This window comes from Echinococcus granulosus (genome assembly GCF_000524195.1).
Source record: "Echinococcus granulosus chromosome Unknown EG_S00034, whole genome shotgun sequence".
In the NCBI taxonomy this organism is placed as follows: Eukaryota; Metazoa; Platyhelminthes; class Cestoda; order Cyclophyllidea; family Taeniidae; genus Echinococcus; species Echinococcus granulosus.
The window spans coordinates 660970-674280 of NW_020170414.1; the positions used below are offsets into that span (position 1 = coordinate 660970).

Genomic DNA, 13311 nt, shown 5'->3' on the forward strand with positions numbered 1-13311 from the left:
TTTCAAGTCTAGAATAAAATGTTAGCGTTTTGTAAAGCAGTTAATTGAAAGAGCACGATAGGCAATGTAGTTTGTCACCAATAAAGAGTGGGTCATTTGTTGGGTTTTTCTTGAAGTTAAAAATAAAAGCGCAAAAGGCGTGTTAAAGTTTAGAATCGCTTGTCAAAATTCATATGAGCAGTTTCTTAATAATATATTTCCTCATTGCTTAGCCTTCGTTTATATGAATTGGCTTGCGTGGAGGTGATTGGCTCCTTGCATTTCTGGACACAAAATGGTAGGTGGCTTTGTAATAGATAATTTCTAGGGCGCCCACAAAACCCTTAGGCTTAAGACAAAACTTGGAAAGAAACAGAAGCAGAATCGTACGTTGCCTTATTGGGCTCGCTCGCGTACCGGTAACCGGATTCGGTGAGTTTTCGGTTGGGTGTTTCATGTGGCTACACGTAGATATAATGCTAAAAGGCGTCACTGGAGGAGAACCAAGTTAAAGTTGTGAATGGTGTTGTTGATTCTGCAAGTAAAGTTTTTGTGGCGTGTTGAGTTCTTCAGTGTTACTTATGTCAGTCGGGTACCGGTGGCGTTGCTTTTGCACCCAACTTTGAATTTGTGGTATTCCGTCGCGAGTCTATGATGATGGAGAAATGTTCCATCTTGACGTGCCGGCCCTTGACGTATCCGAGTATGTTTTGACTAAATGGTCTCTAGGTTCAGCGTTTTGTTTTGCTTCACTAAGCTGTTAAGTGCGTGGCAGCTTGAGAACTTTGTATCGAATTAGGTTTTTGGATAAATTGTGGGATGTTTTTTTTGACTGCTATGCAATTTTGTTTCCTACTGTTGTGCTGCACAACTGGTGGTGTGATGGATTTTTGGTGAAATCTGGTTGGTGTTACCCATCCTTAGTGACGCTTGAGGAGTTGGGTTGTTTCAATGCTTAAGTTCTATAGTTCAGGTTTTTGTGGTGAGGGTGTAGTCTTCTTAGTTGCGCTTGTGACCCAGAAATGGGTGCCTTACCGGTGTTTCCCTGTGTTTCGGGCGGTTGGCACCTGGTTGTGTGAATTCCACATTGCGCAGTCATGTGTTGGCATTAGTAGCACGGTCGGTAGATGGACCGGCTGGGCTGATTGTGGTTGTGGGTTCTGAGGTTGTCAAGTTGGTTTTCCTTGGTTGCGAGGCCCTAGCAACCGTCTCACTGATAGCCTGTCCGGTGGGTTGGTTGCTTATTTTCCCCTAGGCGGGGGTTGCCGGTGGGGACGCTAACATCATCTTCGAGAGTTGCGGTTCGGTTGTTGATTCTCCCACGGGTTAAATTGGTGACTCCTGCAGTCACACCAGGTTGTGAGTGTTTACGGTCGGGTGGTCCGCCCGGTGTGTTTATTTGGCGTGCCTAGGTTGTCTTCGTTCATGCCTGCGTTATTTTATACTACATAGTCCTCAACGCAATGGGAACTTGTGACAACTGCATTTTCCCGCATTATGGAGTCTAGGTTATGCGGTGATGTCTTTCCAAAATGGCTATTCTGAACTATCTTGGTGTGGGAGCGTGACAGACTGCGTTTAAAGATGCGACACTCTAGGGGGGTCTGGTTTCTGCAACAATTCTGGTTGAGTGGAGTTATCCAGCATCAGAATGGTTGCGTGGCTCTTAAAATGGCGTTAATTTTCCTGTACATTACAGAGCGCGCCCTAAGGTGAGCTTACCACTACGATTGCTAGCGACGCCGACTGTCCTACCATCGTTGACAGGCAGGAGCAAATTAATTTTTATTACTTTCTAGATTAGAGTATAGTAGTGGTTGTAAGCATTGGGCTTGTCATTTTAAAGCATGCTCAATCGGAGCGAAAAATGGGTTAGGAACTGTGCATTTCTGACAACTTGTCCTGCGGCTTTTATCAAGTCCTGTGTTGTTTTTCCAAAGGAAATACCTGCAGTGTAAACCTTTTAAAATTCAGATAGTGCGCATTTCTGCAGCAAGCGATCTCGTAATGCGGACCCTGTAATAAATGACTGAATGTGGAATCATTTAGGATTGATGCGCATATGTTCTTCTGTATTATGTACAGCTGATGGTAAACTACGGTTTATTTTCAAATACCATGGTGCTAAAAGTGACAGTTAAAGAAAGACTCACTCGTTCGCCCTTATTTGGTGTCTCCACAAGCATCTGTCTTAGTTCAGTTTTATTTGGCTAAGAAGGAGTCGTCCACTGCACTGCGTCTTGAGAGAGTACTTTATCATTTAAATCTCTTGCCTCATATCTACTTCTGGACACGATTTTGATTCCGACTGCAGTCTCGGCTATCTATTTTCGAGGCTCGGCTTCACCCCTGTTAATACCTTGAAATGGGAAATCTTTTTACCCCAATTAACCTTGTCTCACTAGGATTTGTTCGCTCCAGCGATGTGCATTACGAGTAAAATGGGGCCTGTCATTCGTGGAGGCTTTACCACCTCAGCGAATCACACATGACTGCGAGTTTATCTCCAATCTAGGTTCAATATCAGTTTTGCCTTTGTAGAGGCGGCCGACGATGAAAGGCATCACCTAAATAGAGTTGTTATATTCTTTTCTTATCCACCGTCGGAGCGGCAGATCCGACCGTGCATCTAATCAAAATCTCGCCGTCCAAATTCATGCAATAACCCATACTTTGAGGTATACACAGAGCTCACACTGCTGCGATGGGAGCATCGATGCCTTTTTCATCGAGGAATTAATTACAAAAACTTTTCACAACTCATTGTTATTTCCATAGCCTAGTAAGCAAGAAATGATGAACCAAAGGCTGATGTATTTGCGCTCAATTTCAAAGGATGAAAACGTTATTTGCTGCAGAATGATGGCTGTTTCAGATATTTTCGACAGTTGAAAACGTCACGCGGTTGTCGTTATACCTCGCCGCAATAGTCTGCTGTTACTTGTAGGTGTGTATACAATGCGGTTGATATGTGTTGCTTTAAAGCGTCGGTCTATCGGTTATCTCTGTTCTGGCATGTACAACTTCCATTCCTCTCCTATATCGGCCCCTCAAGTGACAAGTCGGCTGAACCTGATGAATGTGCTTGGAGGTTGTCTGCTTTACCTACCGACTTGAAAACAGGGCCTTCTCGTCAAATTGGGTATATGGCAGTCAGAGAAGGCGCTGTAGTTGAATGGACCACCACGAAAGAATCTGAATGAGTTGGTCGTAGTGGTAGTTTATTCAAAGATGAATGCATTGCTTTCATGGCAATCATCCATTCTCCATCCTGAAAAGTTAGAAAAGTAGCTAGAAGTTGACGCTTGAAGAACGTCTAGCAGCGCCTAGTGTAGGCAAATAAACCATTAGGTGAATTCTGCACAGGCGGAAAGGCCATGGTGGAAGGCGAGCAAATGGAGTCAAGTACCAACAGATGACAATAGGCTTAAAGATTGTAGGCTCGCTCTTCACCACAATTCACATAATGAAATCGCGTTAATGTTAAGTTTTTAGATAAATGAATTTTGATGAACATTGGCTTTCGTATTGCAATGTTAAACGAAGGAATTCATCATGGCTTACCTCCTGACAGTTCGTTCACTAACCCACACTTCTAGGGCACGCATCACTTCATCCTCGCAAAATATGTTTGCATTTTGCGTGATCCGTGCCGTGGACTGTTCACTGTGAATTGTTTACTTGTTGAAGGCCAAATGGGTAGGTCTAGGACCGATCTACCCGACATTCGTTAACGAAGTGTAGGCAGAGCTTATCCTTGGGAAACAGTCGGGACTAGTGAGTAAGTACTTACGTCAGTCAGTCGGGTGAGAGCTCTGCCCTCTAACTCAAGACCTCTTACCACTTAACTGATCCGTTTCAAGATACTAACTTCATATTGGGGGATATCGTATTACCTAAGAAGTTTCCCAAAGTTCCTCCTGGGATTCACTAACTTTTCTGGGCATCAGGCGAGACATTTCGGCTATGAATCTAACAATTTGGTGCCCCATTAGGTGAAAGATTATGCATTGCAGTGGCAATTATTTCAAAGTTTAAAGTAATCCGGGAAGCCTTCTGTAGTTGCTTCATTTTTCCACTAAAAACTATGTAAATCTGTTTGATTATTATGTGTATGATGTTAGGCGGGCCTCCTCAACCTTCCACGATCCGGTGCCTAGGACTGTGGCCTGATTCTCTGCCCATTCTCCCGACCCCTACTGCTTGCTCATGGTGGGGCTAATTCTCAACTGCTGTTTTATAGTTCTTCCAGGAGTAGCCTAAATCCTAAGGCAAACTCATCCATACCTGCAAAAACTTTTACCAACTTTCCAAAGACGACAAAAGACTGCTCCCACTACTTATGGTCATGTGCTGATGAGAATAACCCCAGAGATGGTGCTAATGTACTGACAAACGGTGCGCTGGAAGACAAAGGGTTTTTAGGTTCATGAGTGCCATAAAATTGAGACACCTCATTTGATGGAGAGCAGTCAAAAATGCAAACGCGGAATTTTACTAGAGTGTTGTCAGTCTACTCAGTTGGTCTCACCACCAGAAGTACAGACTGATTTGTTGTGGAGGGCTCTCACTTGGTGAACTCATTGGCAAAGAGATTACACACCGTCGGTTGCCAAGCTGCCTAATAAATTTTGAAGTGTTTTGTAACGCAGTTTTTCCATGAAATTGTACAAATACAGTAGAGAGTGCAATATGAGTTTCTCATTCCCAGTGGATAGTCATTACCTCAAATATGCAACAACATCCGCGTTCCCGAAACTTCATATGACCACTTGATTTTGAACTAAACGGTGAATGGAATGAGACGAACCGAAGATACTGCACAATAATCGGTGTTTCAACTTCCACAGTTTGAGCGTTCTCACTTCATAACGAGCTCCTATGTTGAGGTGTTCTTCACTGCACCTTGTATTCGCTCTTCTGCTAAAAGTGACCTCCCGAGCAAGCTAAATTGAGTTATCAAACAGGGTTTTGGAAGTTTGCAACCTACTTTGCTAAATTACAGTTGGTAGTTGGGGTGTTGCATATTACTAAACCCCTAAGAATGTGGAAAACGACGGACTTCAAAAGTGATGTTTGTATCTGCAATAACTTCTTTCCTAATGGAAAGCTCTCATTTAGGCCTGTTGATGCACCCGAAATGGAGTGGTGGGGTCTGCAAGTACTTCATTCCTTCAAAAATTACTCGTGGTCTACTTACCATTCAGCAATCAAGTAGTCCGTCTTGCACTCTTGTAGTAGTTTTTTGAAGAAAATGCTAGCTATGTTATGAGCACTTGACAAACTGGCGACAGTCGCACTATGGTGTAACTAATCCTCTTAGTCAAAATTAAATGGAGTCATTTTAGTTCCCTTCAACTTCAAAGGAGTCTTAAAATCTAAAGGTGGATGGAGTGCTAGAAGTAGTTACAGTGTGCGCCTTCAAATTAGCGGCGGTGTTTTGATTTCAGTGGGTCTGCTTGCCTATCTGGTTGAAATTCATCACATTCCTCCTTCTGCTTCTTACATGAAGTCGGGCCTGAATAATGTACGTAGCTTCAGTATTTTCCCTAAAGCTTTTTAGCGCTTTAACCACTTTTTTACCTAAGCACAGAGAGGGGAAGGGATGAGAGGATAGGAGCTAGGAAACCAGTAGAATGAAAGAATAAATGACGCAAACAGAGGTATGATGCCATGCCACCGTCATACGGAATGAATTGTGGTTGATTGAGTGAACTCGCTTTGTATAAATCATAATTAGGCCAACTGACCTACCGCCTTATCCACAAACCAGTCACTAAAGCATATACCCTGTCAAAGTAAGTGCAGAAGTTTATTACGTCGCTGCCAGAAGGTTGAAGGCAGGCGAAGGCTGGAGAAGGTAGAAACAATGAGATGTCCACAGGATGCGCTAGCGCTACACTTGCTTTGCTAACTCTCATAAATAGGCTTGTTATTTTTCCCAAACGGTTACAAATATTAGTGTAACTTGTCTGGTCTTCAAGTACGCAAGATACCACTTTTTGGACACTTCCATTCTCCCAATCTAAATTCTCCAATGTTTCCCCTGATTTACGAAGTTTTACGAGCAACCATCTGGCATTTTGTCCAGTGGACAGATCACTGGTGTGAATTCATGTGCAAAAGTATGTTTGGCATGCAATTCCGTCTATGACTTCAACACTTTCTGTTAAAAACGAGGTTTGACAATCCACTACCTTGTCTTTAGGCCGTGTCCTATGGGCGGTGAACACCCTATGTGTGCGTGTGTCTGTGTATGTTTGATTTGACTTACAATGGCAGCCCCTGGAGTGGTCCATTAGGTTGGGCTCCAGCTCTGTCCTCAGTCCCATTTTTTTAAAGACGCCAATTACCGAGGTCAGTATGCCACTTTTCCAATCAAATTGTGCTAAAATAGACACAGGTGTAAAAACGACACAATTTGAGAACGTTCTGTTAACACTATAGAGGTTCCAAAATGGAAAGGAATAATACCGTGCTTGACCGAACATTTCATTATGGCATGAGTTGGAATAATCGCATTAAATACAATCATAGCCTAACTTTAAGGCAAGTGGACCAGTAAATCGCAATGTATGTGGATGCAGAACGAGCATTTGATTAATACACACCCAGATGAATGGAGAATGGGTAATGTTTCTAGTAGTGAGAGAAACATCCTCTCAAGCAGTGGGCCGGTATTATTTTTTACTACCACTGCAGTACAAACATGAGGCAAGAAATGTTAGCAAAAATCTTGCCAGCAGAAAGTGATTTGGCTGTAGGATACCAATTGTAAAGCTCCACCTAAACCACTAGGAAATAATTTCATGCTCAGGACTGATGCGGAGTACTACACCATAAGGCAAATTACGCTTATACGAACCTCTATCAGATACGAAAGACTCCTGGTCTGTGAAATGACCACGTAGGTAATTTACTCTGTTTTACCACCCCAATGTCGTCACTTATGACCATAAAATTCAAAAGACAATTAAGTGATCCACTGCTACCAATACTTCTTCGCAGGATTTAATTTGTAGTGGAACTGAGACGCCTGACCTTTGCGTGGCTGCAGTTAGCGTCAAGTACCAGCACTTTGGCTGTTTTGGAACATTAGTAATGACACAAATTACTCCTATTTACTCAAAGAAAACTAACAGAACGCCCAAACCAAACCCTGTAAAGTTTATTTTGAGGCCAAGACACAGGTTTCGATTTCATTCAGGCTACGATTATGCATGTATTTTTGTGGAAATATTGAGATGTCAAACTGCCTAAGTAGGCATCGGTACATATGGAAATTGGAAGGATGCGTGCACGAAGTGTTTCCGCGTACGAAATAGGAATGAAGCTTTAAGCACCTCAGTATAGCAGGTATAGGAGTTGGTAAATTTTGCATGATACACTTTGATATACACACTAGTGTAGCTTCGCATCAGACCCTGTAGTTTGGATGCAGATTAACTGGTGTTGGCTAATCGACCTCCTGCTCCATGCTGTTTGAACGAATCCGAGCGGTTATTTTTGGTAGCAATGAATTTAATTACCCAACTTCTTATGTGAGTAAAACGAAATTAGTTGTTAACAAAAAATGGAATAAATTTTCGATGGTGGTCCTTAATGCGCAAAGACTATCCATTGCGGGGTTGCCAGTGCAAAGGTACAATTTCCCCTCTGTAAGAAGTGCTCCCCACATAGCTTTTTCGGGCATACGGCCTTTCTAAATGCTGTCAATAAGTATAAGACTTTGGTACGCATTTTGCTTTTTAAAATGGTTGACTAGGTGTGACCAGTTTGCCCATCAAGGACGTAAAAGATGGGCAATTCAGCTTAATCTATTGAGTAAAATTATTGTTTAGGTCTAAAAGGAAAAGTGATAAGTTCAATAATTGTTCTAAAGAAGTAGCCGGGAGTCAAATTTCATCCTGATTCAGTTTGACATATGTCCCCGATTTGCCCATTATGTCTGAGGGCAGGTCTTTGTAAACACCAAACTGATTCCTGCATTCTTTCGGTCGCTTCGACTCGTCCACTGCAATTGCAAATGTTGCACCAACGTCTGGAAGTGACTTCATCACATTCGCCTGCTTGTCTAAGGAAATAATGAGAACACATCATTAAATGTCATTTTCATGTATCTGGATATCCTGTCTCGGTAACGTTCCCTGAGACACACAAGGCAACGGATACATCAAGTCAACTTCATGGAGGAAGACCATTCGTAGGAAAATGACTACTTCATGAAACATATTCCATCTTTAATGAAACATTACCTCTGCATCTACAATCGAACACAATTAAGGATTGGTAGGGAGCGTTTCGATGACGTTGCTCCTCATTTCTCATTTGGTCAGCAATGTCTGCAGATGTAAGAGACTGAAGAAATGGACTTCTCGTTGTGTCGGTGTATCTCCACCGTGGATATTATTGTGGTAGTAAGTCTCAGCTAAACATACACAACTAAAGTTATGCGTAAAGGAAAGTCTACCCTAAACTGTCAATCCAGATAGCACAATTTTGAATAATTAACTGTCAAGAAGATGCATCACAGATTAAAATGTCACTCTTCCGTTCTATTTTGCAAAAATTGAGGTGCTTTTATGAAAAAGGCTTTGGGAAATATGTATTACCGCATATTTCCTCAAAAGAAAGCCTGTTATCGCCACCAAACGAATCCGGCAATAACTCTTTCAATCCGGGAACTGCGTCGAAAGCGGGACTGAGATCGGAGCCCAGAACCAGCGTCTACAATAGTTGGACATGATGATGAATGCATGCAAAGGTGTTGGAGGCTCGAGTGAGTGAGAGTCTCACTCGTGATTTGATCTTCTCATTTAACCACTCCGAGTAGAGATTGAAGAGTGTTTCGAACACCTTCGGTGCATTGTAGTATATCAGTTTCTTAATGCGGAAGGGAAGACATTCCTATAATGGAAGCAGCAATGAGGCATCACAAAGGAAGCTCAATGCAGAAGACTGTTATGACCTGCACAGTCTGAGCTATATCTGCAAATTTTGATAAAATGATTAAGTATAGTGTGCTTAAAGGGAGTGCGGTGCATTAATTTGCGAGCCCGCGTCCGAAATCACAATAGGAAGTTAAGTGTCATTGTAATGGAATGGAGGTGATGGATTACCGATGGAAAGTGTGGCAGAGTGGAGAGAATTGTCTACCTGGAAATACTTTGTTGAAATCTTTGATAACTTTGGGTCGAACATTCGCATAATATCCTCCTTGCGAAGATTTGTAAGGTCTGCAATAAAACAGACGCCGCCGATTTGTGCCCTGACATCAAGTAGGCATGCGTCGTTCCATATTTGCATTGCGCTTTGCAGCTCTGCCATCGACACCACATCCAGATTGAGGTTCTCTACGGGAATGTTACGAAAAGGACATTTTTTTTGCATTTGCATAGTTACATGTTATGCGATGATAGGGGAGCACGTGTGCCCTACATTGTGAGAACTTACCGCATTTCATCACAACGACCAGCGTCCCTTCTTGCGTGAACCCTAGGGGTACCCAGCACCTACAAAATGCAGATTAAAATCAGAAGAACACAATAACTTTACCGCATTTCTACTTTTTGCTTCCGAACGCACTTTCCTACTTGATGATTTGTGAAAAAGGTATAAACATGTCGCCATGGGCTCAAACTGAGGAAAGGTTTCCATTCTACCATAATTAAATTAGGGCTAAGGCAATACCTTGATGTCTTTATCTCATTTATAAATGGTGACAGTTGGTGCATTTGCTATAAGCATATGATTACAGTTGTTAACCCCAAAGACAAAAATATTACAATATGTCTCTAATCTCTCACTAGGATTTTGTCAGTCATTACAATAAGACAAAAGTAAATCAAGGACTATAAAAGGTTAGAATAAAATGGATTTACTTCATGTCAACAAATTCATTCCAATTCCTCCTATTGGTAGCCGGATCCTCGAACCACGCAGGATAGCCTTCAGTGGATGAGGTTCGGAAGGTGCAAAATTTGTCCAGACGACGTTGCGCTTTCATGTGGTTGTACTTTGAGTGACGCAGAAATCCCAACAAAAACATTTCATCTGCAACATTTGCAACAGATCAGCAATGTCAGACATTTGAAAGTGAGCAGAGGTAGTAAACATGAGTGTAGTGCATCCTATTTTATTTACGTGTGTTCATTAAGGCAAAACTTAATCCAAATCACACCTTCTGCATTTGTTAACTTCGTGACCTTGGTCACCGAATAAGGAGACTAGCTTTCTTCCCACTTACAGGCCTAGTATATTTCAGAGGAAAGTTCAATCGAATTGATGGATGTAGCATGACTTATGCCCGTGGTTCAAACAACGAAAGGGCAAGGTTTTGACCCAAAATTATCCTAAACGTCATATCCCTTTCTACTTATGCCAAGTTAGACATAACAATTGTGCGGTAATGCAATCAACGTACCCGTGGTACACTTCAAGTGAGGCATGGATGTGAGCCAACGTCGAAACGATTCCAGATGTGCTGCAACTTGATTAGGATCCTCTCCCAACTCCTTTGCCGCTCGCTTTTTGTAAGTGGATGACAAAGGCTTAGCTGGATCGTAGAGCGTATATTGCAGTGGTGTTGTCTTTGGCATCTCTCAGGAGTGATTGAGTAATAGAAGTTATTCGCAGTCAGTAGTTGTATTGATGGCTGTGTAACTGATCTACTCGGTGAACTCAAATGCGCTTATCAGTGTATTGTTAAGATTAAGAGCTGTCAGAACGACCTTGTCACACCCATTTCACCTCTCTGTGGTGCAACACGCAGTTAAATCTACAATCAACGTCAATGCCATTAGGTAACTCATGATGGTCCTTACATTGACTAGCGATTCTAGAGTGTGCCTTTGAGACTCAACCTTTATTTTCTTATCAATTTGTGTAGGCATAATCATAATTCTCTTTGAATTAGTGTAGATTACACACATACAATTAGCCGCATGAATAATGCATAACGCAACTGAAAGCGACATATTCAGCACTTGTTTAACCGCCTACTTGCATAACATAATGTAAATCACAGTCTTTTGCTTCACACTTCAAAATAGTAAGCCAAATATCTTCATCTTAAGTTAATGTAGGATGCAACATCAAGAATGCGAAAGGGAGCATTCAGCTCAATTTCTTTTCCTCTTGTTTAATTTCAAAACAGTCCATGGGACTTCCGAGCGACTTCCATGCGGATTTGCAACATCTGTGTCGCTAGTCAGGTAGGGACAACAGAACACCGTTTTAGGCATCTGCTACTTCACTACTCAGGTAGCGTTTGCTTGCATGCAACCTAGGAGTACCTGATGAACACGCTTCCATCTGTCACAACCCCGGTGAACGTCAATTACACACTTCATTAAGCGTATTTCGGTTTCACCGGTCAGCCAAATAGACTGCTGTACGCCAAGCGGAGGTGTGAGTAGCATCAGAGGTAAAGCAGAAAAGTGGCCAATTCAAGCTGTGACTGCAATCTAACTTTACTTGACGTCGGCTTAAGTGAGCCTCACTTCTGCAGTTGGATTTTATCGCCGCTTGGTTTACATTTACTGTGCAGCTATAAAAGCATACTCCACCTATGGCGTAGCATTTGGAGAATCACGGTTCATCGCGTTTCGTAATTACGTATGAGTTTGGCATGCCAAGGTTTCTCGTGGTGATTGAATCATTAAATTACATAAAGTTTTTGCACATTAAGCTGGCAGTTGTTGCCCTATTCCATTTCTCTAACTTGTTCCACTGCCATTACTTGCACCTCTACTGGAAACGTAGCTCCATTGACTTGAACTGGTCCATCTATCATCACAAGATCATTCCATATCTGACTCCATGAAACTCGCCTGAGCAATCAAGCCTATATTGTAGATCCCTTTTTTACACACATGGCAATGCATGATACATACATCGCCAGGACTACAGGATCCGAAGAGGAGGGCAACCGTGTCAGAAGCTGATACATTGTGAGAAATACTTGGGCGATTAAAAAAGCTGTGGAACCAAGTCACTTAATTAATAATGCACAAAGAAATGAGTGGCCAAATAATGTTTCTGAGCTATGAAATAAGTCTGTTGGATTAGTGGCAACAAAAAACTCTCGTCATTAGAGCATACAAGAGTACGTCCTAAGTGTTCGCACTGACACGATGATGTTCTAACTAAAGGCCTATGAAGGTCTGCTTGGAGAAATTTCCCAGGATCGGACACTTCCTCAAGCACATGAAGAGCTTTTCGAAAAGTGAGCACAGGACAAAGCTGTGAGAATTTGCAGTATGATAGGTAGCTGAACTGGATAGAGGAGTGTGGTCTTGGGAGGGGGTTCTGCGATTGCCGAGTTGGCTTTTTCCGTGGCTGAGGGGTCTCTGCACTCATCTCTCTGCAGCCGAAAGCTTTTGAGACCAGTAGATTTCTTACTGATCCAACAACGGAGCCTGTTGGTTAAAACACTGATAACTTTTTTACCAGTTGTGAACTGATTGTTGGCGTTCTCTCAAGTTGAATAGGACACCTCCACTGTCATGTTAGGTTATAAGTGCTTACGATGGGATAGTTCATTCTGCGTGTTGAGTTGGTGTAACCGGATTGATTTGATCCATGACTGTGTTGGTTTATTTGTCGTTAATCACAAATAAAGCGGAAATTCTAACAACTGGATTTTCCCTTTTAGTGGAGTCTAGGTTTTGGAGCTTAGTCTTTCTGCAACGACAATTTCCTACTGAATCTTGGTATGAGATGCGACTCAAACTTCAGTTAGTGGAAGCTTGACATCTCATCAGGGCTCAGGTGACTGCAGATATTCTGGTAACGTGGAGCTATTTAATGTCAGCACTCCCCCTAGTAGTGGCGACTTAACTATCAACAGTGATGGGAAGAGAGAAATGAATTTGAATTATTACTTTTTTGATTATGGTATAGGCTCGGTTAAGAGCATCGGGCTTGTGAAATTAGAACGTGCTTAGTAAGAGCATGGTATGAGTCGAGGACCAATTTAGCTCTGACATCATGTTTTGCCTTTTCTTAAACCTCCCCTTTTCCTGCTCAATGGGATGCCACCTGGGCAATCCCCTCTAGTTTAAAACAGTACACAATTGCGCAGCACTCAATTCCGTAAAATGAGTTCCACAATAAATGAATGAATGCAGAATCATTTAAAGTTGATGTATTTGTGCTTATTTCACCGCCAACAAAGTATGCATTTCCTACATGTGACATTTCGTAGCAGCTTCGAGAATTATTTTTTGGCTAAGTCCTCAGTAGTTTTGTTTATAGAGGCCAAAAACCATTACTATTAATTTCAGTCATATGTTGGAAGTGAGTCGTACGAAACACAGCAAGACTTCTTTG

General features: G+C 42.1%; 2 protein-coding genes across 2 annotated transcripts in view; one reads left to right on the top strand and one right to left on the bottom strand. All coding sequences in view use genetic code 11, as the record gives it.

The window, feature by feature from the left end:
• Positions 1 to 1872, top strand: part of EGR_05023 (hypothetical protein) — a gene marked incomplete at both ends in the record, with an annotated part of 2573 nt that extends 701 nt beyond the window's left edge. Inside the window, 2 exons of the mRNA XM_024494272.1 lie at positions 117 to 243; positions 1779 to 1872. Coding sequence (XP_024351366.1) covers positions 117 to 243; positions 1779 to 1872 — 221 coding nt within the window. The remainder of the gene's footprint in view (positions 1 to 116; positions 244 to 1778) is intronic.
• A 6002-nt stretch (positions 1873 to 7874) lies between these two features.
• On the bottom strand, positions 7875 to 10577 carry EGR_05024 (Clavesin-2; the record flags this gene model as incomplete). Its single annotated transcript, XM_024494273.1, has 7 exons — positions 7875 to 8053; positions 8592 to 8706; positions 8776 to 8886; positions 9136 to 9332; positions 9433 to 9491; positions 9861 to 10032; positions 10403 to 10577. The coding sequence occupies 7 exons, from the start codon at positions 10575 to 10577 to the stop codon at positions 7875 to 7877; spliced, it is 1008 nt and encodes a 335-aa protein (XP_024351367.1).
• Positions 10578 to 13311: the final 2734 nt, after the last annotated feature.